At 33.4% G+C, this 26,954-nt stretch overlaps 2 protein-coding genes across 2 annotated transcripts; both read left to right on the top strand.

The window, feature by feature from the left end:
• The first annotated feature begins 264 nt into the window (after positions 1-264).
• Positions 265-10,190, top strand: LOC110703618. Its single transcript, XM_021881399.1, has 2 exons — positions 265-1,020; positions 9,924-10,190. The coding sequence occupies exons 1-2, from the start codon at positions 353-355 to the stop codon at positions 9,949-9,951; spliced, it is 696 nt and encodes a 231-aa protein (XP_021737091.1). The 5' UTR covers positions 265-352; the 3' UTR covers positions 9,952-10,190.
• A 9,348-nt stretch (positions 10,191-19,538) lies between these two features.
• On the top strand, positions 19,539-20,969 carry LOC110703617 (24-methylenesterol C-methyltransferase 3). Its single transcript, XM_021881398.1, has one exon. It carries the CDS (start codon positions 19,631-19,633, stop codon positions 20,714-20,716), a length of 1,086 nt encoding a protein of 361 aa, XP_021737090.1. The 5' UTR covers positions 19,539-19,630; the 3' UTR covers positions 20,717-20,969.
• Positions 20,970-26,954: the final 5,985 nt, after the last annotated feature.

Below are 26,954 nucleotides of genomic sequence, written 5' to 3'. Positions count from 1 at the left end.
ATCTTGTGAAATTCTTGATTTTGGTACTTTAAACTTTTTTTGTTAATGGTAAGAAAAAGGGACTCAACCAAATGAAACTCACGTGGTTTGATCGTTTGATGACTAAACATTAGGAATATGAGATTGGAAGCAATGTCACTCCTTGACAAACTCAAAGATTTTGTTATGAATTTCTAAATGTTTATCATTTTTTCAAAATTTTTTTTTTTTTTTTGGGCATAATAGATAATTCAAACAAATATTTTTTTTTTTAATTTAATTTAAAATCTCTCCATATTTCATCCCCTTTCTTTCTCTGTTCTCTCTCTCTCTCAACCCAAAACCCCCAAAAAACCCCAACGCAAAACCGAAGATGAGCTCCCCTTTCAGCAACACCAACACCACCACCCCAAACTTCGACAATCTCCTCCTTCAATCTCTAATGGGTCGTCTTCAACTCCGCCAACAACCACCTTCTCTTCAACACAACCACCCTCTTCTCTCTCAATCCTTCGAAGACCTTCTCCTCGACGCCGCCACCAACGGCGGCCGTCTCTCCGACTTCTCTTTCTCCGACGACGATGATGGTGACTTCTCCGATGGTTGCGACGCCAAAAACCATCTTTCCAAGGAAGAATCCAAGCTTGAAAAGGAGCTTATTAAGGTTATTCTTGGTGGGAATACGGAGACCTTGAAACCCAATTCAGGGCAAGCTGTTGCGATTGGAGAGCACCATGTTTGTGTTGGGTTTCATGAGGAAAACGGGTCGGATTATCGGGTTTGGGAATGGCATGGCCATATTATGCTGTTTGATGAGGAGAATGGGTATACTCCTGAGTATATTTATGGGAATTACTTTGAGAGATTGATGGGTAAAGGGAAGAGAGAGAAGAAGGAGAAGGATGTGGTTGTGGAGGTGGAGGAGGAACAAGAGGAGAGTGAGCAGAAGGTGGAGAATTTGGGTTTGAGGGAGTTGATTGAAGGGGGTGATTCGCCTGGGAGTCGGATTCTTCATCAAAGCCGAAATGCCGGTTCGCCGAGGTAATTTGTCATGTTTGTCTATATTTTCATGTTGATTTAAGTTATTTGTTTATTGAGTTTGTAGCTATTCTTGTATGGTTGTGTGAGTCCTGAATTAATTGGACAAATTGAGCTGAGTGATAATGTGAAGTGAATGAGTTAGGTATTAAAAATGAAGTATGAGTTGATTGATTACTGTGGAATGGGTGTGTGGTTACAATATGCAAGTGTTTCTAAAATAATACTGTGGAGCAAAAATGTGGAGGGTACTAGCAGTAGTAATCCTGATTTCGGGTTGCCATTGGTTGAAGTTTTGCTATTATTTTGCGGCAATCATACTTGGTTGCTTTGAGGGTAGGATGTGTAGCCCATTAATTTAGCCAGTAGAATCTGATTAGCAAATGAAAATGTTTTCTTGAGGTTATGATTGATGCTTAATGAGAACAATTTTGATAAATTGCAAACTTGCTATGTAACCAGCAACCTTGAGGAAAATAGGAAATGCATCTAACTAAGCTGCTAAGATGCTGATAATAGCTTAAGTACCGATTGAAGTAGTTGCTTCTGCAGTAGTTTTTCTCAATAGAAAAGTAAGATTTCCTTTTTATCTCTTTTTTCTTCTTGGGGTTTGGGTGGATGGGGGATAGGGAATAGAGGAGTTACTGAGTCATGTCGCTTAGCTAGTGACAAGACATTAAATGGAAGCAAAGTGAAGATTTTAGGACCTTTGGGTGCCACACAACTCACATGATCACATCTTAAAACAATTGTTCTTACCGACAAAAAGATGGTGTTTATCTTGGTGGTTTTCAAATCATCCTATTGACGTATTGTTACAGAAAAGGAAACTGAATAAAATAGCAACCCCTCCACGACTACCCTCTCTCCTCCTCTCTACCACAACCATTGCTTCCCCAGTACCACTCCCTAGTCCCTACCCTAACCTTCACACCTGCTACTACTTCATTTCCCAATACAGTACCGCCCTAATGGTAATTCAGTACTCTGTTAGTCTGCTGCTCCATCTCTACTACTGCAGCTGCTGCCAATTTCTCCCACACTTAATTTAGAATTCCGAAAAAACTACAAAAGGGTCCACTCAGCCTATCCAACAACAACACCTATCTGCAAACCATGAAGTTCATACAGCATCTCTGGTTTACACCACTAGTCCACTAGTGGTCGATACTGTTCATTCAAGTTCTGAATTTGGAACTCTTTTTTTTTTTTTAATCAAAATTGACAGCCAAAGGTCTGTTTTAGAGGTGGTAGCAGTGCAGCTCAGAGAGGTGAATAGGTGGCAGAGGAGGGAATCAGGGAAGACAAGGATTGAGACTTGAGGAAATGTCTAAAAGAGGGATATTTTTAGTTCTTGACCATTGAACATGTGGTATTAAGTGTGGCATTTTAGGTATGACTTATTCCAAACCCGTGCATTTGTTTTTCTAATGATACGAAACTTCTCAACCACTCAATGTAACTCATAAACAAAGCACTCTTAGGTCCCGTTTGGTTTAATGTAAAACATTTTCAATGGAAAATTAGTTTTCATGAAAAATATATTTTCAAAGAAAAACACAATTGCATACTAGTTTTCCTTTGTTTGGTTGCATACAAGAAAAGTCCAAGAAAATAAAAAATAAGAGTGGAAATGTAAGGATGAATGAGAGGAGAGTAAAAAAAGGAGGTAAGGAGAAGAGAGGAAAATGTGGCTTCCCTTGTTTTGGGAAGGAAAATGTTTTCCATCATTAAGGATGAAAATTTTCACCCTTGGAAAATTGTTTTCCACCCCTTAACAAACCAAACAAAGGAAAATGGGAAAAAATGGAAAATTCATTTTCCATGAAAACCTTTTACATCAAACCAAACAGGGCCTTAACTTTTAAAGCTTTTGTCATTGGTTTCAGTTTTGGGTCTTTTGTTTTCCGGCATTCCCTCTTGGCCCATCCAACTAGTCAATTGGAACATTCTTGAATTGTGCCAGCACTCCACCTTGAGCCAAATTGTCAGATGGGTCATCTTCTCTCCTCTTTTGAGTCTTTCCTCATCACTTCTTCTCTTTGAAGTTCTTCCACATCAATGGAAATTGTATACAATGAATGAGTAACCTTGATTTGGATTGTATTGACGATGACAATTTTCTTTTGCATTTAATTATCTAAATTATGCTCTAGAGTTTTCGCAGAATTTTCAGTGAGTGCTTTTTATACGAGGCACAAGGTCATAACACTGATTAGGGCTTTTTGATCAATATTCCCGCCTGTTTTTTAGAAGATGAAACACATGGATCTTTACACTACTTACATACTCTACTTTCACTATCTTTGGAGATTTATGAGTAGTTTTTATACTTAATGGAAAATATAGCCATGTGAGATCTTGGTAGAAATTTAGAATCGTCTTAATTTATATTTCTAAAATACATAGTTTTATAATTTGTACTTATTGCTAATTAGAGAAATTAATGGTGGAATATATGCATTGGCAAGCATGAATAGAGAGGTGTTTCATCAAAAATTGGATGAAGTATTACCCTTATTTTTTTCGCCATATCTTGATGAAAATGCCTTTCAATTTTGTGATATTGGGTAATAGGAATCGTAGCCACGTCTGGATGGTGTCCTATTACTCTAGTAGTATCATCGTTGCCGAGTTCACCTAATCACCTTAACAATTTTAATAAATTCTGTATTATTTTTACTGTTAAGGTCATTAGAAGATATATACTTTTTGCTAATTTTGATTTAGTATGTCAGACGTGATGGGTAATTAGATTGTTATTTGATTTGGAAACTGACGATTGCATGAGTTAGAATATAGCTATTGTAATGCCTAACTAAATTTAATATTGATGTGAGGGTTTTAGGTATAGATCTTAAAATCACTACATGAAGAACCTAGACTATAATTCAACTTCTTGGTTGCTTATACTTTACCTGTTGCTCAAATGGGAGGTTATTATTTATGCGTAACCTAGTAATATACTGAAGGGTATATAGGTTAATAAGGTAATCCCAAGGTTTTAAAACTTCCATTATACTTCCTCCGTTAACTATTATCTATAAATGGATGCTAGTTATTATGTGCATCAATTTTTTTTCCATATATAGTAACTTTTTTCCACCAAAACTTTATTTTACTTTTTTTTTTTATAACCTCAATCTATGTTACTTGGACTCGGATGAAGTGTCCAATTAGACACACACGTGAGGTAAATGAAAGAGTCCGAGTAACATAGACCTCAATTACATACTTAAAGCATAATTAATTAAAAATTAATCTAATCTAATTTATTTAAACTTATCTAATCTTTAAAAAAATCATCAAATTTCTCCACATCCATCTTCCTCGTTATCTTTCTCTCTCCTCCTTCATCATCTTGGGGTTGGTGAGTTATGGGCAGTGGCGGATCTATGTTGTAACAACTAACAAGGGGTTGTAAAAATTTGATATAAATTTTTAAAACTGCAAACTAATACTAAATGCCTACCATTGCTACAGTGGTAAGAGCAAGTTTATATCATCATCTTGAGTCTTAAGGCTTATGTTTAAGACTTTCCCCATTTTTCTTTTTAAATCTCAAGCAAGTCTCAAGTTGAGTCTTAGAAATTTTTCAAGACTCAACTTAAGACTTGAGATTGGGACCTACCTCAATTTTATTTTTATTATCCTTTTTTTTATTTTTTTTTTACACTTTTCTACATATAATATTTGAATCTTAGGGCTAAAGTGATAAATTTGGGCAAGTCTTAGTGAGTCATAACAAAAATTTGATGACATTTTTTTAATGGAGACCACCAAAAATGATGTCACATCTAAGTCTTAAGGCTAAACTTGCTCTAAAAGGAGAATTAGCTAAAGTTTTGATTGTGGCCCAGGTTAGGGGTTCAGTTCCCACTTCTTTATTTTACATTGTTTTTTTTTTTCCCTTTGTAAACACTTTAACTATCCTAATCGATTTCCCCCTGAACTTTATTTCTTTTACTACGTACAGGAATAAAAAAAGCATTCATAGGATTTAAAAGTAATTTAAATTTCTCCATTACTTATATCAATAAAGATGATTATATTTTTTTTTTTTCATTTTTCACAAGTTATTTACGAATTATTGAGTATTTATTAATTGTAATGTTAAATTTAGATACGAATTGTCTTTTAAAAAAAAAATACAAATTGAAGTACAAAATTACTACTTCCTCTGTTTTTCTTTTATTGCACCATAAGGACTTTTACACTATTCACTTAATCTTCTTTGACCATCTTTTGAGATTTATCCATTAGGAAAAACATAGTCATGTGGGATCTAGTTATATTCTTCTCGAAATCTACTTTCAAATATCAATTTTTTATAATTTTTATAAAAGTATAATTAAAGATATTAATAGCCAAAGTAATGCATTGGCAAGCGTGAAACCACTTATGGTGCAATAAAAAAAAGAACGGAGGATGTAGTATCAACATCATTGTGCATTTTTTTTTATACAGTATTGTAATTGTTTTTTATAAGTATAATATATCTTTTTTTAATAAGTTTTTAGTCAAATGTATCCATGTCCAATATCACATTGTCAATTATTAAGGAGCACAACAATGTAATAACGCATCAAATTGCATCCAAAAAAATCACTCGGTTTATTTTTTTGCTTATTGTTTTTGGGGAATTTTTCAATACAAATCCCTAAAATAAAGTCTGGTATTAATTTATGTTTTAAATTTCTTAAACTACTCGTACGTGCTACCCTTGATTGGAAATAAATCCTGTATACGCCACTGGTTATGGGTGGTGGGTTTTGTGGGTGGCATAGGCGGTGTGGGTGGTTGGGTGCGAGTCGTGGTCGTAAAGGCGGGTGTTTAATTGTGGATCTCTCTCTCTCTCTCTCTCTCTCCCACCTTAATTACATACCCTTACTTTTAATTAAACCTCCTTAAAAGTTTTGCTTTGGAGTTCATGAAACTCCCCTTTGTTGTAAATTATAGTTAACGGAAGCTCATTTATACTCCATATGTCTTAAATATGTTAGTTAATTTGAGGGTTGCATCAGGATAATGATAACAACGTAAATTTTGCAAATCCGTACTACCACCTATTTATTTATTAAATGATTTAACTTTTCTACCCTTATTTTAATGATTTTATTTTATAATTGGGATATCTTTAGAAAAATTGCATGTATATATTTATTTACATCGTATATTGATATTTACTTTATTGTTGATTTGTTTAATGTTCAAGTTAAAATCTCAGGGACTTTGTTAGGTTTTTGAATTGATTTCAAAAGACATGATTTGGATAGGTGATGAATGGGAGGGTCTTCTTTTGATTAATTTATTGATAAAAGTATTTTCTTCTTTTGTGCCCATGCAAACAAGTGTTTTTTAATGATGAATGCTTAATGATGCTGTTTGGTTTGACTTTTTGGAATTGAGTTAGAGTCCATTTTATATATTTAACGTTTGGTTAGGCTTTTCAATTATGGAATTTCTTACTAAAGGGTTCTTTCTCTACCCCAATACTGTAGAATCTCATATCGACCTCGCCCTTGAAGATTTACAATCCATTTCACATTATTTGAACTATAAACCCAAGTTTATTGTGAAATTTCCTTATTGAGAAAAATAGTGGAATGCAAGTATCTTTGCTCTTTGGGGCCTTATAGACCTCCAAAAAGAAGTTTACTTGGACTTGGGTTTCTAACAAAATTGTCTTTTTCTTTTTCTTTTTCTTGGCTCCTTGGAAAGTGGCAAACATAGATATTTATTTAGTTCCTTGAGACATGGTTGGAGTTAAAAAGTTAAAGTACAAGTTAAGGGAGTAATATGTGACGGATGAATAGTGCTCATGTTTTTGTATTAGGAGTGGATTTGTTTCCCCTGCCACTCTGTATCTGGCACTTAACCTCTAACTGTAATAGACTGGGTTTGATTAACAAAATTCACTCAAATCGGAAGAAGAAGGACTGGTTGTTCATAGAATCAATCGAAAGATTACAAGCGATAGTGGTAGTAGCTTGAGGCTACAAGTCTCCAAGCAACTTGAGGTTTCAACTCTCTTGTGTTTGCCTTACAACTTTTCTGGATTCCTTTCCTAAAGATAATTCTACTTACTTATACTCAAGCTAACTTAGCAAGACAATACTCCTACATGTGAACATTCACGAAAATAGCAAAACATTAATAAAGCAAAGAAGAAACTTGCTGCTGGTTTTCCTTAAGCTCCTCTTAATTAGCCTTGCCCTCATCTTCTTTGTTGTAGTTGACCTCTCTTGCTGTCCCTGTCATTGACTCCTCTTGCTGACTTTCTCCTTGATGACCGTTGCTCTTCTTTGTGCTTTGGACCTCCTTGTGTAGACCTTTGTGGGCTGACCCGTACCGGTACCCGTACCCTCAAGTGGATCCATGATACTAACCCCATTGCCCCATATAAAAAACCATCTTCTATGTGCCACTCTCAGTCATAGATAACCTCTATCTAGCACCTCTCCACATCCTCACCCACTCCTTGCAATCTCTCTCCTGTATGTCTCTCTCACTAAGATATGAGACGCTAAACTTATTTTGATCAGAGATTAGATGACTTTCTAGGGTTATCCAATGTGCAGAAAGACTGTTCATTTTGCAAAATGCGACATCTGTTGTGTGCTACAAATTCAAAAGCAGACAATCATTTGGATTGAAGATAGTAATGCTTATGGCCAGATTATTCCGAGCCACAAATTTCAATCAGACCATCTTTTGGGACAAATGGACTGATTGATTAGTGTTTACTGCTAGCTCCTATTATAGAGGGAGATGAAAGATAGTATCGTAAATATGCAATTGTTAGAAGGAGGTCAACCGTAGTTACATTTCGATTATCATGCCCAGGAAAAAGGATGGGGGGGAGATAAGAGGTATCAGATGTTGTATGGATGGCAGCAATAGGGTTGTTGGTGATAATAGATGATGATAATGGTGGTGGTTGCCTGGTTGGGCGATGGAGAGATTTAAGTGAATTACTTTCCATTGGAGCCTTGGAGGGGGTATTATTTGTAATTGTTTACTTTAATTTGGGAAAATGACTTGCCATTCTGTAATCTAGAACAACCCCCCCCCCCCCCTCTCAAGCTTGTATAAATCCCTTCTAAGGCTTCTATACCTACACCAGTTAGGTAGGGCGTGATTAACCCTACCTCTCTCTTTTTTCTTCTTTTTTTTTTTTTTTTGAACTATATTTTCTTCCTCAAGAAGTCAAGATCAATAAAACCTTCTTCTCACCCACATTAATCTGTGTATTTTGTTGTTCTTCAATAATATTTCTTGCATCCGTCACAGCACTCTAGCACATGATTGAATGCATCACAACCACTCCACTTTCATACCTGTATAAATCACTAGGGGAGTCGTAGAAACTTGCTTTTAACCTTATGCAAAAATGCAAAATCAACTCTGGCATATATGATTCCATTGACACCCTGGAACACTTGAAGTTGTGGTACCTCCGGGGCCTTCCTTGACCAATAAAGATCTCCATTGGTCATCCTTTGTGAAGCATTGGTCAGCTTTTGATATCTGTACTTTAGCATTTATTGCAATCTTGTTTCGTGCCTTTATTTTCTAAGAGAAAGAAACTGTATCCTTATTTAACAGAACTAATCTATGTCGTGTGACATAAATTACAATATAATTTGGCTATTTATAGTCTTAGACTGAAGTTTCCTTGTTCTTCACTGTAACGGAAAGCAGAGAGCTGATCTAAAAGAAATTGTTCTTTGTTGGTGAGAATCAAGATATGACCTCAAATTAAATTTTACAACATTGTTTGGTTTGTTGCAATTTTATGAGTGTACAGGCTACTTGGAATTTTTGTTTCATACCTTCTTAAGAGTGTCTTGTGACCTATAAAGAAAGGTTGAATGTTTCAAGATAATCTGCCTCTCAAAGTTCAGTTAGCCTATTGCGCTGCTTTGCTTAGTTAAATGATTTAATTGGCGTTGTTGATACTGCTTATCTAAATGAGTTGGTTGGCATTGTTGATATTTTATACTTTGTTCAAATTCACTTCCCAGGATTGTGAACTTTTAACATTTACATATGTGACTTTGGTTTGCCTTAGGTGTGAACTATGAATGTCGGATCTAGCTCAGAGCAAGGGGGTTAGGAATGGTGCATGCTAGTATGCTACCCCTGACCTAAAAACTGGAAGAAAAAAAATCTTTTATGAGTAGTCAATGTTGATAAAGGGAAAGCTTCTTCTGTATGCTATAGTTTTACCTAGCCCCAAATTTGACATTCAGTCTCTTTTTTGGTCTTTCCTCTTCTGACTTCTCTGTCACCTGAAATTCGAAAAACGGGGCACCATTCATGAGGACTTCAGGAGTCCTATTCGTTTTTCTTGTAATTATTTTATATTACTCCGTGAAACATTGCTTTAATGTGTGTTAAATGTAACTGATGTTAATATTTACTGGTAGCTTTTCACCTTATTGGTTATGAAATTAAATGGGAGAAAAATACATAATTTTAGTAAATTTGCTGATTGACAAGTGGAAATCTTAGCTTTATCCACCTTTTTTCCAACACAATATCCCAGATCTGCTGTAGCTGACTCCATGATGATCTTCTTAGCGTTCCTTTCTATAGCAAGTGTCAGCAGTTTGCTCTCTGATATTGTAGATATCAGATTACTAAGATCATCTGACAAGATGTTGATTAGTCAAATTTCTAAGCCTTGTGATTCGTTAAGCCATATTTGTTGTTGTGCCTCATTTTGATTATTCTTCTTGACATTCCACCACCTAGTTCTGATAGAAACAGCCAACTTTAAATTTTATGGAACAAGTTGATATTTTTTATGTTGCTTACTGTAGTTGAGGATTGATCACTGGTTCTTAAAGCTGTGACGATTATCATCATGCTAATTAATATGTTAAATTTGGCTGATGCAGATGTCTTCAAGATACAAGTGGAAAATGAGGTACTAGAGACTTGCACATCTTCCGAAATTTTCTTAAAGAAAACCTGGATTACCTCTTTGTCTAAGTTTTGGTTTTGATATCCCATTGATTTTGTCACTGCTCGCGAGTGAGATTTTTATTTTTGTTTCAAGTCTTTTGGATGGAGGTAAGGTCTGTATTGTCCATCGGACTGCAGCAGACTTGTGTAATTATTTCCTTTCAAGTAAAGCCTTATGCCTTCATTTCCCGTCCAAAAAAGGGAGAGGTTATATTACATACTCATATACTGCTATTCTATTTTAGTGACATTAAATGGCTGATGGTTAGCCACTATTAGATCTAGTGTGGCCGTGTTGGTGCAAGGGGTATAGATGTACCACCGGATTTAATGAAAACTCTTTTCATAAGTAATACTATTAATAAAAGAAGAAACAGGTAATGCGATTCTAGAGAGTTTTAAACACTCAGATACTGCTGTCTTAAGAGGGTTTTCTCTCTTTAATGAAGGCTATCTGCTATCTTTGCTGATGGTTGCTCCATCAACCCTACCTGAATAACAGGACTCGATTTCCTACTGTTGTTCTCTCTCAGCCTAATCTTGTTGCATGCATCAATCTTTACGGTTTTTCCTGTACTCAAATGGAACAATTGTGTATAGTGAGGATGTCCAAGTGACATCGAAAGTAGAATTTAGACAAATCTCAGGCACCGAAATGAAAATTTTCAACGAAGTTTATAAGCTAGCTTTGAATGGCCATATATATTAGATATATTATCCGTAGTTATATTTACAGTTTGGAAAGGAAAAAAAAAATAAAAAATCTAGTTTGCTTTATTGAAATGCAAAAGGATATGGAAAATTTGGGATCGTGATAATAAAAGTCAAAAATTTGATAGTAGTGTGTAGTAATCCAATATAGATGTGCCTTTACATTATAGACGCAATTGCTGAGAAATAAGGTGGGAGAGAAAATCGATGCGCAAATTTAGATGCTGATTGAGATGGTTTTAGTAGTACTTCTAATAGTAGTTGAGATACATAAAGAAACACGTTGGTTGAAGACTTGTAGTGTTATACGGAGTAGCTTCTACTATAGGTTTTAAAAAATAATAATAATAATAATAATAATAATACATATTAGTCAGCATTTTTAACTACAGAGTAAAATATTTAATTATGTATACGTGAAATAATATTCACTAGTCCTAAAAAAAAAAAAAAAAAAAAAAAAAAAAAAACATATTCACTAAATTTGAGGGGGGGAAAAACATGTTGGTGATATAAGACTCTAGTATTTTAAGTGTTAACAAAGGGGAAAAAAATCACATGCTAAATTATGATAATAGTTGGGGATGCTCTAAATTAAAGATCTAAACAGATGTAAAATTATGATAATAGTAATCACTCGTACCTCAATACTTCTTATATTTTCTTTTTTACAAACACTAATCCTGTATTTTATTACTTCTCTATTTTTACTATTAAAAGGTTTGGTCTATCTATATTCATTTTGATTCGACTATAAAATGCCTTAATCGGTACTATATTCACCCTTTTTTAGACTTTTAAACAAAAATTAATTAATACTGTAATAAGTTATGTTTATTGATTTACAATTTAAATAAGTTCAGGTAAGTTTATATAGTTTTCCAATCAACTAACAGCTAATAATCAAATAATCATTAATCATCTAAAATTCTATTTTAAGGACAAAAGGAGTAGTATATTTTAGTTACCACAGAGTACTATCATTTTATGAAGCTTGAAAGCTATGTAACTTGAACAAAACAAAAGTAATATAATTGTCTATTTTTGTTAAAGATGGCTTTAATTTAATATACCATAATTTTAGCAAATTGAAATGTGGGACATGCAAAGTTGAAGGAGATTTTTTTGGTATTTGATACAAACTAATCAATCAATCATCTCTCCCCAAATTAGATTAATATTTTTTATTACATTACATAATTATCTATTCATCATCTCTTCCCAAATTATTCTTGCAATGTACAAACTAGTACTATTCCTATAAAAAAAAAAGTCTTACCTTTTATTTAATTACCATCAATGATTAGCTTTTATTCTTGGTGTGATTTGTCCAAAATATCTCACTACATTTCAAACATAATGATGGACCAACTTATCAACTTTTTGGAGTACAATAATTTGATCAACAAAAATATAGAGCAATATTATATCAACTTTATTCTTTTAGTAAATTAATTCATTTATTATTAGTAGTATAACACTATAACAGATTAACAGCTATTAATGATCTGTTGGATGCACCAGTTTTAACCCGAATCTTCGATGTAGGCCGGCAACCCAGGCCCAACTAATATTTTATTAATTTTTTTATTTTTATTTGAAAGATCCAATATGACAGATCACGTGACCGATGATGGAGGCTAAAAGACAGAGATCTTGTAACGGATATTCCGTTGATATTAATTAATTATTAGCTTTTTTTGTTGACGGGTGCTACGGCACGTTTGCACGTTGCTTAACATGAAATAATAGTAATTTTTTTTTGGTTTAATCCGCATTTTTGTAGAATTTTTTTTTTTAGATAACTAAGATTCCGTTTGGAGTTTGTACTTTGTAGTATGTTGAATCTCATAATCGTTGGATCTAAGTCATCTAGTCATCTCATCCTTAGATAAATGTGCTTTTGGTTGACATTTTTGTAATAATTTGTACATGAGTAGAATCAACAAAAGTGATCTAATCTAGAGATTTAGATTCAATTTTTACTTGAAATTAGATCAAATGATTTGACTGTAATCAAAGTTGAACCAACTTGATCCAATCTAGGCAAATTAAAATGAATATGTTGGAAATTATACTTGATTTACGAATTGACTTAGGCTAAATATTAGAGCGCAACATCCGACTTGGATCTGTTTTCATTTTTGTTTTGAGTCTTTTGGATGGAGGTAAGGTTTGTTTTGTCCATCGGACTGCAAGTCAAATGATCTCTTTTTTTTGTGTAAAAAAAAAAATCTCTTTTTAATTATCCCGATAACGTAAACCTCAAGCTCATATTTAGTATCCTTCCGTAATAGATACTAATTAAAAATTTACCATGCAATATGCAAGTCATAAATCTACACAACTGCAAACACAACATTCACTCAAGTGGCAAAGTGAATTTCTCATGTTTTTAATAAATGTACTTTAATCTAACTCCATGTGTGTTAATGTGTAGAACATCAGATTAGAGATTTAAGAATTAAGATGATATTAGACGAGCACAGAACCTTTCAAGTGGGTCCCACATTACAGACCAACTGGCAACTCATAATCAACATTTCTAGACTTGCCAGTACTTCTGTGTACATCTTAATTATTTAATAATTAATTAATTAAACAAAAGAATAAACCCAAACCCAAACCCAAACAATTGCTGCCGAAATTTAGAAATTAATGAGGTTATAAACAACAAATATAGTTGCGTACTAGATGTAGCATGTAGTTGATCTTGCCACTTAGACAACAAACTATGCCAACACTCAAGAACAAAACATAGCAACAACCAAAACACGTGCTTGCCAAGCCATTGCCATCTTATTAAGTTTGTTAAAATAATGATAAATATATCGGGATTGTTTTGGTTCTCCCTCCTTATACAAGAGAGGGAAAAAAAAAATCTAAAGGACCTGTATGATATCATTTTTATATTCAATTAAAAAAATCATAAATAGAAACACAAGAAAAAAAATCTAAAGGACTTGTATGATATCATTTTTATATTCAATTAAAAAAATCATAAATAGAAACACAAGAAAAAAAAATCTAAAGGACTTGTATGATATCGTTTTTTTCAATATTATCATAATTTTAAAAAAGTTGACTAATTTTTAATTTATTATATGACATAATTATATCATACCTCCTCGATTTTACAAATATTACAACAATGATGAAATTACATATCCCAAAACACATTTTTATATGTTAAATATCTATATAATTATACAAGAGTATAAATTATAAAAATTTGATATTATGAAAGTACTTTACGAGACTAATCTAACAAGATCTCATATGACTATATTTTACTTTACGTATAGTGGCGGATACAAGAATAAGTAAGTGGGGTCCCTTGACCCCACTTGAACATTAAAAAAAGAATTATTCTTTTTCCCTTAAAATTAAGTTTTGTCTAAAAAATTGAGTTTTTCTTCCATAAAAACCTACGCATTTGACTCGATTAAAAATTTATCAAACGTATTTTGACTCCGTTAAATATATATTCTTGATCCGCCATTGCGTATAAATCATAATAATATGGTCAAACAAACGTGATGAATAGTGTAAAAGTTCAATTGTTGCAATATTACTAAAACGAAGGAAGTATGATTTTGAAAAACAAAACCCAAAAAATAAAAAAAACACAGTGATATCAAATGAATCCAAAACTTCTTGTTTTGGGTATGGATTGAGGAACTGATGAGAAGGTTATAGAAATCTTCGATTTGAATAGGGCCTGTTCCGATTTACTGATAGAAGCTTAAATGAACTAAACTAATTAGAGCTGAACTGTACTGAATTGAATAGAACTGAAATGAATTGTTTATAAGAGAAAAAAATTAGGAACTGGACTGAAATGAACTAATTGAAGTTGAACTAAACTAAACTGAAATGAGGCTGAACAGTTTAGGCCCTAACTATATAAGTGTGTACACTATTTTTGGAATGAGTTGAGGGAGCCTCATTCGATGATAAAAGTTAGTATATGGTTTTGATAGATTTTGATAGCTCTAATAAATATGGTTAGGACATAATCATAAATGATATCATATAACCAATAGAGGATATTATCCAGACAATAAAGGATATCATATATAGACACAATCATAAATGATATCATATAGCTAATAGAGGATATCATCTAGCCATGATATCATATAAGCAATAGAGGATATCATCCAGCCAATAAAGGATATCATACAATGATATGTATAATTTTTTTGATGATATGTATACAATGGCAGAACCTCCATTGAAGAGCTCGTACTAAGGTATAACATAACTTGCTCATTTCTCAACCAAAATACACACATTTGTCATCAAAATGCTCACAATTCAACATACAATCATATGGGACAAATAATTTCAACAATAATTATACATTACATAAGAAAACCCCAATTCAATTTTTTGGGCATTTTTTGAAAAATCCGAGAATTAATCTTTCTCTCTCTTCTGCCATGAATGACCTCGCTTCTCTTCTTCGCCATTGATGTTGTCATCGTCATCGTCACCTACATGAAGAGAAAAGGATCCGATCCACCATTGTTTTCATCATCGTCATCTTTATCGTCATCGTCATCTCCTCTGCCACATGAACTATTTGATCAGGCTTGACTGACCCAATAGTTTGTGAAAAATAATAGTGTGTCATCATGAGTCATGATATACTACCTTCGTTAATTTTTAATTGCAACTTTGAAATATTTTATACCTCACAAATAATAGCCTAAATTTGCAACTAAAAGTTAACAGAGGTAGTAGGATATACAAGCTTGAATATCCTAGATAAGTTACCTTAAACATAGGGGAGAAAAAGAGTCTTAACAATCCTTTCTCAATCATCTTTCTGAAAAGAGAAAATTATTTTTATGGAGAATTATATGCTTTCAAAATTCAAATAATTCAAAACTCTATCCTTTGTGCCCATCTTAGCTTTATATCAATTTTTATTTTCTCAATTTTAATATTTTAAAAATTAAAAAATTGATATCACTTTGTAACATCGCCAACATTCTCGCTATACAAATGCAAGAGTAATACATAAAAATACCGTAGAGGAAAGATTGGACTTATTACTGTCACGTCATAAAACTAATATATAAAGCTAAACTTTTAGCCAGGTTACGAAATAGTGACACTTGGCATTCTAACTTTTCGCCAAGTGTTGCGCCACCTTAGATAGATTTAAATAGATTTATAAGATAAAAAAGTTACTTAAAATTCTTTTTTCAATCAAATTAGGATAGAATTTTAGAATAAGATGGTTAGTTTAGAGTTTTATTTTTGATAAAATACCAAATAATAAACTTATAATTAGGCCACAAGACAACATCGTAAAGCATTTTAACTTTTCGCCAAGTGTCGTACCATGTTCACTACAAAAAATTAAGGTTTTTGCGACCGCCTCTAACGGTCGCAGAAAATAGCAAAAACAGTCGCAATTTATAATTGCGACCGACAACAGTTGTAAAGGGGTGGTCGTTATTTACTTGGTCGCAAAAAAAAATTATTACGACTGTTTGACGGTCGTAGATTTATTGCGACCGTTTTTATTAATTTCAACGACCGCAAGGAAAACGGTCATAATTTTAAACAATTGCGACCGGTAAAAGCAGCGGTCGCAATAATTGAAAAGCGGTCGCTAAAATAAAAAAAAAACAAAAAAAAAAAAAAGAAAATTCACCCCCATCTCTGCTCTTCACAACCACGCCCCCCACTACCACCCAAGCCAACTCCACCACTGCCTCTTCCCAGCCAACCACCTTTATCCACCAACCACCTTTACCCACCAACCAAACACCTTTACCCACCAACCAAACACCTCGAAAACACCACCCAATCACCTCGACAATCCCAACCAGCCACCTAGAAAATGAAACCCAAAAAAAACCCAGCAAAAATCAAATATGGTCGAATTCAACCAGCAAAAATCAACCCAAAACATAGATAAAATCAAACCCAAAAAAAAAACCAAATTGAAATTAAACAAAATCAAACATAAACCCAAAAAGAACGAAATATTCAAACATAAAAATCAAACAAAATTAACCAAATTGAAATGAACGAAAATGGAACCCAAAAATAACAAAAACCAAACAAACCAATAAAAATTAACCCAAACACGAATAAAATCAAACCCAGAAAAAAAAAAAATCCAAACAAAAATTCAACGGAAAATAAAAAAAAAACAGCAAAATTCGAATGAACAACACATGGAAATTCGAATTAATAAAAGTAATAAACCACAAAATCAAAAATAAAACAATTATCAAACCAAAATCAACAAAAAAATCAAACCCGAAATGAAATTAACAATAATCAACCCAAAATTCGAAACAAAAATCAAACATACTTTGTAATATTAACAAAAAATCAAACAAAAAAATCGCCCAAAAATTAAACCCAATAATTATACCAAAAAAAAAAACCCACAACAATTAAACCAACAAATTCGAACAAAAATCCCAACAAAAACGAAATAAAACCCTCATAAATCGAAAACAAACATAAATTAAACCCACCTTTGTCAATATTTTTTCCTCTAATGTTTCATATGGTCGAATTCGACCACAAAAACTCCAGATCTGGAATTTTTATGGTCGAATTTAACCATTAACACCATAATTCGTTTGTTGCTCGTTGAATAAAGATTCTTTATTGCCTAGACGGAGGGAGGAGCAGAAGAAGAAGAGGAAATAGATCAAGGAAAAGAGGAAAGAGAAGGGGAAAGGTCAGGGAAAGAAGAAGAGAAAAGAGGAGAGAGGCGTGAAAATGAGAGGAGAGAGAAAATGAAGAGAAAATGAGAGGAGAAAGGCGTGAAAATGAGGGGCGGCTGTTAGAGTTAGTAAATTAGGGTTGAGGTGAGATGGGTGAGTATTTATACCTGAATATTTTTTTATTTAAAAGAAAAGCTTTGACGGTCGCAGATTAGGACATTTACGACCGTCTCTTGGACGGTTGCAGATTATGACATTTACGACCGTCTCTTAAACGGTCGCAGATTATGACATTTACGATCGTCTTTGACGGTCGCAGATTATTACATTTACGACCGTCTCTTGGACGGTCACAGATTATGCCATTTACGACTGTCTTTGACGGTCGCTGATTAGGATATTTACAACCGTCTCTTGGACGGTCACAGATTATGACATTTACAACCGTCTTTGACGGTCGCAAACGATTTATTTTAATTTAGAAATATTTTTAATTGTTAAAACATCCTAGCGACCGTCTTAAAAGCTAAAAACGGTCGCAAATTTGCGATCGTTGCAAATCAGTCGTAATATTGCGACCGCATAAAAAACGGTTGCAAATTTCATATTTTGCGACCGTTTTTCAAACGGTCGTAAAAAAACGGTCGCAATTTAGCCGAATTTTAGTAGTGGTTGGATAAATATAGATAGACTTTGTAGAAAAAAAGGTAATTTAAAATTCTATTTTTTATCAATTAAATTGAATTATAATATAATTTTATCTTAAAATTCCATAAACAAGCCGAGCATCGCACGGGGCACAAAACTAGTTATTATATAAGGCTCACTTTACAAACCACTAACTACTGTTCTAACTTACTTGGTAGTAGTAGAAGATCTAATTTTATTAATAATAATAATAATAAAAAAAAATATTCCCTCCGTTTCAATTTGTTAGTCCCATATAATACTATTTTGGGCGTTTCAAAAAGATCTACCCATATTGAATTTATTCTACTTTTAACTTAGTTTTTACTTCCTATTTTATACATATTAAATTATGATTGGTTAAATTAATGATTGTGGATTGATAACATGAGTCTAAGTAAAGAAATTATTCCCTTGAATTATGAAATTATAGTTGATGGTTTCCTAAAAAAAAAAAAAATCAAAAAAAGTTTAAATACGACAAAACTATTTTATGAATTGTTTTTGACCTTAATGTTAGATTCCAAATATTCTTCTTTTCTTATTTTATGTGATAGATTCCACATGGACTATCATACAGAAACGGAGGGAGTAATAATAAGTGATATCATTAATTACTCAAACAAACTTCTTGAACTTAAATGAAAAATCCCTAATTTAGGCGATCAATCCTGACTTTTCGATGCGCACATTTGTTACCAAAAATCACGACTTCTTACTGGAAATGGTGTGACTCCATTTCTGTCCCCTTTAATTCTCTTCATTTTCATTTATTATCCAAGTGAAAGATACTTCAACCCCCCTCCCCAGTTTCCTTTCCCTTCCCTTTGTATCTCTCCAGTTATTTCAGTCCAAACAAAAGCATAAGTGTTAATACTCTTATGCTTTTGTTAAGATTATTCTTAATAACCTTGAAAAACTTTAATTATATGAGCTTTTTTGTACTGAATATTAAATATAAAAAAAGGACGCTAAAGTAGAGTTTTTTCTATAATTTTTTTGAGTTTTCCATAATATTATTAAAAATTTAGCATTTTTTTCAATAAAAATTCTAAAATTGGTCCAAAGCGGTCCATTTCGAATTTTAGACCGATTTTTTTTTATCCGATTCGAACTCGATCCTAGTTTAATCAGTTCATTTTTCGATTTCCGATATAGTTTGGATTGATCTGGTCTTACATCGATGAACAACCCTCACTTACAACACATTTGCCATCTCATATAAAGTTTTTTTTTACTCGTTTTAAGGAGCGTAATTATTTCAAAATTTATTCAAAGTGAAAGGTAAAAAGCTTTATTACAAAGTACTCTTATGTTTAATATATTTTTTTTTTAAAAAAAAAGCACTAAATGCCAAATCTAAAAAAAAAATCGCTCTCCAATCAGGAAAAGTAACAGATTAAAGGTAAAAAAACGTCAAAAACCCTGCACTATTTACTTTCCTTTCCTATTCTCTCTTTCCTCTTCCTTTCAAAACGCCTTTCCCCTCTTTCTCTCTCTACCACCCCACCCCCAGTTTCTCTCTCTAAAACCCCACCATGGATTCCATGGCGTTGATTTGCACCGTGGGTCTCCTCTTCGGAGGCCTCTATTGGTTCATCTGCATCCACGGCCCCGCCGAGCGGAAGGGCAAGCGCGCCGTCGATCTCTCCGGCGGCTCCATCTCTTCCGACAAGGTCCAAGACAAATACCAGCAATACTGGTCTTTCTTCCGCCGTCCCAAGGAGATCGAGACTGCCGAGAAGGTTCCAGACTTCGTCGACACATTTTACAATCTGGTCACCGATATCTACGAATGGGGTTGGGGTCAGAGCTTCCATTTCTCCCCCTCTATTCCCGGGAAATCTCACCGCGACGCTACTCGTATTCACGAGGAGATGGCTGTTGATCTAATCAAAGTTTCCCCTGGTCAGAAAATCCTCGATGTTGGTTGCGGAGTAGGCGGACCGATGCGAGCCATCGCCGCCCACTCCCGCGCCAAGGTTACGGGTATTACCATAAACGAGTACCAAGTTAAACGAGCAAAGTTGCACAACAAAAAAGCTGGACTTGATTCACTTTGTGAAGTAGTCTGCGGTAATTTCCTTGAAATGCCTTTTGCTAGCAACACCTTTGACGGTGCTTACTCTATCGAAGCCACGTGTCATGCACCCAAGCTCGATGACGTGTACTCCGAGATTTTCCGGGTGTTGAAGCCCGGATCTCTGTACGTGTCGTATGAATGGGTGACCACTGATAAGTTCAACGGCGATGACAGCGAGCACTGCGATGTTATCCAAGGGATCGAGCGAGGTGATGCCTTGCCGGGACTAAGGCGGTACGATGAAATATCGGAGGCGGCGAAGAAGGTTGGATTTGAGATTGTTGACGAGAGAGACTTAGCGGCCCCACCAGCGAAGCCGTGGTGGGACCGCCTTAAGATGGGGAGGATTGCATACTGGAGAAACCACATTGTGGTTACAGTTTTAGCTGCTATTGGGGTTGCACCTAAAGGTACGGTCGATGTTCATGATATGCTCTTTAAGACCGCTGATTACCTTACACGTGGTGGCGAATCTGGCATCTTTAGTCCGATGCATATGATCCTCTGTAGGAAGCCTGTTGATGCTAAATCTGATTCTTGATTTCTGATCGTTGATTTCATCCTGATTTCCTCCTGTATTCGTTCATCAACATCGACCGCTGAGAGTGGCTCATCTTTTATTAGATTGATCGATGAGGTAATTATATTAATTATAAGAAGAAAAAAAAAAGGAAAAAGGGAATTAAATTTGGAAAATAGTCGTCATTTTGTGTTTCTATTGTCAGTACTCTTGTTCTCTTTTTGTTTAGCTTTAATTTTTTGTCAATTAAATTTGGTTTTGTGGTTCTTTTGGGTTATTTAATTAAATTAATTTAAATTTAAATTATATGTCTTGGTTAATCCTTAATTCCCATTCAATTTTTAATCTTTGTTATTTATATTCACTCAATTTTTCATGGTCATAATTTTGTTGGGTGAAAAATAATTGTTAATACAAGTATGATAATAATATTTCGTAGTCAGAAATAGATCGGGCTGATTAATAAAAAAGTTATTAATTTTGTTATTGTCGAATCGTGATTCCTTTCCGAGGAAAACTGTCAAAAATAATGAATAAATTAGTTGAACAATGCAACAATCGAATCTGATGAAATTATGGGACCTGTTTTTGGCTCTACTCCGTTGTTCTCTGCTCAACTGTGTTAAAATAATAGAAGTTCGGTTTGGTTATGGCTTCTAGTATGGTGATTTGCTGATGGTATTGGAATATAGAATTGTTAAAATAAACGGTTATTTAGACATATTTGTTATTAGTTGTGATTGTATATTTAGCTGGTCAAATAATTATGCTTTTCGATGCATATATTTAGGTTTTAGAATTAAGTGGAAATTCACATTTTTAGCTATAATTGAGGTGATCTTACATCAATCGAGGATATGAATTTAGAAATAGTACTCCGTTATTATTAGTAGAGATGACAAATGGGTCATTTAAATCAGTTAATGATGTCATTTTCAATTGATTATTAGGTTGATTACAGGGAGTCAAGTGATTGTGTTGAGTTTGGGTATTTGAAGTTGAATAATCAGGTACGAGTTTGTGAGGTCTAGCCGTCTAGGAGTTGCACTATAATCAATCACAAAAAAGATACAGAGTACAAAATTGAGTATTGAATGATTACTGAAATCTTAACTGACTCGGTTCAACATGACTCTGAATCAATTGAACATAATAATTACATTTTGCTGCAACATCGATTTTCATTGTAATTATTATGGGATGTTCAATGTAAATATTAAGGCTATAGCCTTTTAATCTATATATCTTCTAGTTATGTTAAAAAAAAAACATGACTCGAATCAATTGAATCAAATCAAACCCAAGCACTTTTTTTTTTTTTGAAAGAATCAAACCCAAGCACTTGAATTATAAACAATAAGGGTATAGTATAGATGATAATTGGATGAAGAATCGATGAACATTCCCAAATAGGCAAATGTTAAGCACTCAAGACATAAGAATATATGAGTAACACAATAAGGTTATGATATTTTTTTAAAATTAGAAACTAATAAAACTTAGTTAAGCTATCTAAATGGGCAACAAATAATTCTCCCACTGTGACGTATGATATTTTTTGGGAGAGAATTATAAGCACAAAATAGTTGAGGTATGTAAATGTATGTTTATGCAAAGGACAAATGAAGAAAGTGGAATAGTAGATATAAAGAGGGGAGTAGTGGGTTGGTCCCAGGGAAGTGGTCACATGTGACACGTGACTGGTGAATATAAAAAAAATATATATATATAAAAAAAAAAAAAAAAACAAGGAGACATGAGGCAAGTTTAGTGGGAGCCCACGAGGCCCACATGGACAACACTCTTCTCTCTTTCTCACATGCATAAACTTGTTATCATATCTTTCTTTTCTTTTCTTTTCTTTTATTTAATTTTCTGTTAGATTATTGGTTTTTTATTTAATTTAAGTAGAAAATGTGGGCGTGAAGTGGTGGGTCCAATCTCCTGTAGGGGACCAGTTTGTCCCTTACAAAATGTACGTAGTTACTCCATGTGTTTGCGCTGCCCTTGTCAATATGTCATGGACTATTCCGCTTACTGTCACCTCTATTATTCATCAACCTTATTAGCCTCGGTCGTGCTGTCCTCACTTTACTTCCGCCCTCATACTTGGCAACGCTCACCTCATTCCAAATAATCCATCGTGATTTGATATGCATTTCTAAATTAATATTTTTATTTTCTCCGTTTTTATTTATTTAATGTCTTTGATTTAATCACATATATTAAGAAGAGGAGAGAGAAAGAGAGAATGAAAAAACAAGTGGTTAGCTTGTAAATACAAGGTAAAAAATTTACACCAAAAGAAAACGTGTCAAAAAAAAAAAAACATTCCTAAAAAGAAATATGTGTCAACTAGAAGGTAGTATCACTTTAGAAAACATTTTAAATGTTTATCTACCGTCCGGGGGCGTTTATTGGATCCTTCAAAATATCCAATTAAAAATAAATTATCACGGTATAAATTTTGGAAAATTATGAGAATTAATATAAATGTTTCAACGCTAATAACATGGTCATGTGTGAGAAGAATGGTCATAAAAGGAAGAAGTCTTCAATTGGACATTTTCCAACAAATATCTTTTTGCTAATGTCTAACATTATTAATGATAATGTAAATTAAACATCCTTTACTATAAAAACGAATATTTATACAATTGAACAAACACAAAAATTTGTATTAACTAAAAAAGAAAATGAACATTTATTTTATAAGAATGATCATCATACGACATGAAAATAAACATTAATTTATAAAAATGAAGATCATACTGCATGAAAATGAACATTTAGTTTATGAGAAATACAAAATTATTATAAAATATGTCTTAGAAAGTTTTTTTTTCGTTGTAGTAAATGTTCATTTATGAATGAGGGACCAACCAAAGTTGGCTGATCTCAAGTCCAGCTAACAATAGCTGCGCCTAGACAGAAGAATGGCCCTATTTAATGGTGGGCAAAATCTTCTATGTGGTTTATTTGATCTGTGATCTAGTTGATCTAATCCGAAATTTAGAATACCTATTTTAAAAAAAAAGAAATTGGAAAAAAAGAAATTCATTGACAAAATGTCATATGACATCTACGAGAGCATATTTTGTACACCCGGGTGTATATAACAAATCTAGACATCTACAAGTGAAATCTAAATCAACAAATACATAAAATACAATCAAATAAAGGTTTATTTTATCAAAAGCACAATTGTTAAACAGATTTTACACTATGATAGATCTCTCACACACATCACTGAAATACGTAGCCTTTTCGGAGAAATGGTAAAAAAAACTTTTATAGCCGTAAGTAAAGATGGGCACGGGCCCGACACGATTCCAGCACGACACGGCACGGCGGCCCACCTGTGGGCCTGGGCCGGGCCGTGAACACAATTTTTAGAATCGGCACGGGCACGACACGAGGCACGATGGGTGGCCCGTGGGCCAGCCACCGGCACGGCCTGACACGACACGAGGCCCGCCAAGCACTGCACGACACGACCCATGCCTAGCCGTTTTCACCAGCTCTAAACGGGTAGTTAACGGCTAGTTTTTGGCTAAATTTCTCACCAAAAATTCCCTATAAATACCCCATTTCTTCCTCCAAATTTTTCACTATTCATCAACTTATCTCTCCTCTCTTTTTCTCTAATTCCTACAACCTTACTCTCTTTTGTGCAAAGAAAAAAAAAATTCCTACTACAAAAAAAAAAAATTCTACTAGTCTACTACAAAAAAAAAAAAACTTATATTTAAATTCGGGAAATTATAAGTTTGGGAAATATATAAGTTTGGGAAAGCAAGCGTCATTGTAAGATCTAACTCAACTTTATTTTAATATGTTATTATTATTATTATTATTATTACTATTATTATTATCTCAAAAACAAAAGTCATACATACAACCTACAATAAATTAGTGGGAAGCCGAGATACAATCTGGGCCCCCACTCCTCTAGCTATAGCAAAGCCTACCCTAGTGAATATATGAGCTGCAGCACGAGCCCCAATGTCTTGCGTCATTGAGAACCTTTGAATCCGCTTCAGCAACGCAACAACCTCCTTCTCTAAATCCCCAAGCTAAGAGAAACAGAAGGGAATGAAACCATATCCAATCGCCAGACAACGAGCTTCATACTTAACCCGCTTCCAATGAGCAGCATCAGCCACAACCCGTCCCGCAACAAAGTCAGATATTACTATTATTATTATTATTATTATCATTATTATTATTGTTGTTGTTGTTGTTATTATTGTTTTCTTGGAACAACAAAATTATATAAAAACTATTTTCTATTTTTATTGTGGATAATTTGGATTGTTAGTGAAGTCTGTCTAAGGCGGGATTTGGGCTCAGGACAACATCGTTCCTTACTTCTCCTACTTGGGATCTCATTGGCCCAAGTAATCTACTATTATTATTTATTATAATTATTTTTAAAAACTTAATTTATATAAAAACTACTTTCTAATTCTTATTGTTATTGTTATTAATATTGTTATTGTTAATTTGTTATTGATATTTCTATTATTATTGTTATTATTATTGTTATTGAATTATTGTTATTATTATTATTAAATATTAATCATGGCATCAAACCCGAACACTTCCTCCTCCTCTAGAAAAGCCAAGTCAAAACGTAGGGAATCACCAAATCCAAACACTTTAATGCCTATGCCCCCCCCCCTAACATGCCCTTTCCAAACATGCCCTTTTCCTCCCCTAATGAACAAGTGGATGATATGGCTCCTTGGACTATGCCTAGTTCGGGATTCGACAAACCCAATTCTCACCTCATTTATACGGATCACAACATGAATTTTCTATTCCTAATACCCAAGCCAAGGTAGCCAAACACAAGCCTCCGGGTCGAGTGAACAATCCACCCAAATGCCAAACACCCAAATTCCAAACATATTAGAGTGGTGTACCAAAGAGGAATTTGCTCAAACCAACCGAAAGAGTAGAGTTTAGGCACATTATCAATTAAGTAGAGATGGACGGAGAGCCAAGTGTCGGACTTGTTCGAAAATTTTCTCGGCCGAAACCAAGGGAGGGATGGGACACCTTAGTAGACATCCCTAAACCTAAAAAAGCACCAAGTATCATTTTTGTGTTCCCTCCTTATGAACAGTGCGCTGACCATATTGCCCTTGTAATACCCCGTATTTTTATGTATTTTTATAAAATATTTAAGTATTAATAAAATGTATTGTCAAGGGCTCAAGTATTTTAATTAAATATTTTAAAGGGTTAAAGTATTTTAAATATAAAGTTTTATAAAAGTAAAATATGTTTTGGGCCAAACGTTTATTAATTATTGGGCAATGTAAATTATTCCTACATACTCTTATTGGAATAACCCATTCCAAAACCCATAACTTAAGCCCTACCCCATAACTCAAGCCCACATTTTTATAAGCCCAAATTTAACCCTACACTCTCTACTCTATAAATACCCCATGAATCCCCAAAAATTTCCCACACAAAAAGGTTAGTCTTATTTTCTCTCTCCTTTGTTTTATTAATTTGTGTAATTATAATTATTGATTTATGGGTTTTGATTTTATTGTTTGAAATTAATTTAATTAGTATCAAATTGTATTTTGATGATTGAACTTTATAATTTTCAGATTTTGTAAATTTTATAACCTAGGGTTTTTAATTATTGAAAATCATGATTTTAGGGTTTTTATAAATAATTGATTTAGGGTTTTTATAGTAATGATGTTTTAAAATTTTGGTGATTATAACTACTTATTAGTTTAACTTAATTCCAGATTTATTTTGAACATGCAAATTCATGTTTTAATAATTAGATTTCCATTCGTTAATATTAATCTCGTTTTAATCCCGATCAGGTTCTAAACTCCTCCGATTTTGATAAAAAAAGTAGTGTTTTTCGAGTGGAAACAACGTTTTAAGAAAGTATTATTGTCCCTAAATACGATTTTCGAGTAGTTTTTGATTTTTAACGAAGTTTTTTTTTATGCTTTAAATTTTATCTTTGAGTTTAAAAGGGGTAAGAGATAATTTAATGTTTCTTTGGATAATTTAAGTATAAAGATGTATTTTGATGAAGTTTTAAAGGATTTTTGATTAGTTTAAAATGCTGGAATTTTATTTAAAGTAGTATAATTGTTATTTTTAATAAATGGGTGTGATTATCCATTAAAAAGGAGTTTAATTAGGGGTTTTTAAAATAATTTTCAGATTATTATAAGTTATTTAAAGTGAGTTTAAGTTGCTGAAAATTGTGTAT

The sequence above is a fragment of the Chenopodium quinoa genome, unplaced genomic scaffold (assembly GCF_001683475.1).
Source record: "Chenopodium quinoa cultivar QQ74 unplaced genomic scaffold, ASM168347v1, whole genome shotgun sequence".
NCBI classification, from domain to species: domain Eukaryota; kingdom Viridiplantae; phylum Streptophyta; class Magnoliopsida; order Caryophyllales; family Amaranthaceae; genus Chenopodium; species Chenopodium quinoa.
The sequence above is the reverse complement of the archived record's forward strand: the minus strand, read 5'-3'. Positions and strand labels throughout refer to the sequence as shown.

Bases quoted from the DNA above. Each gene is read 5' to 3' on its own strand.
- LOC110703617 (XM_021881398.1), top strand. From the start codon at position 19,631: ATGGATTCCATGGCGTTGATTTGCACCGTGGGTCTCCTCTTCGGAGGC.
- LOC110703618 (XM_021881399.1), top strand. From the start codon at position 353: ATGAGCTCCCCTTTCAGCAACACCAACACCACCACCCCAAACTTCGAC. The intron at 1,021-9,923 runs GTAATTTGTCAT...TGGCTGATGCAG, and splicing joins CGAAATGCCGGTTCGCCGAG to ATGTCTTCAAGATACAAGTG.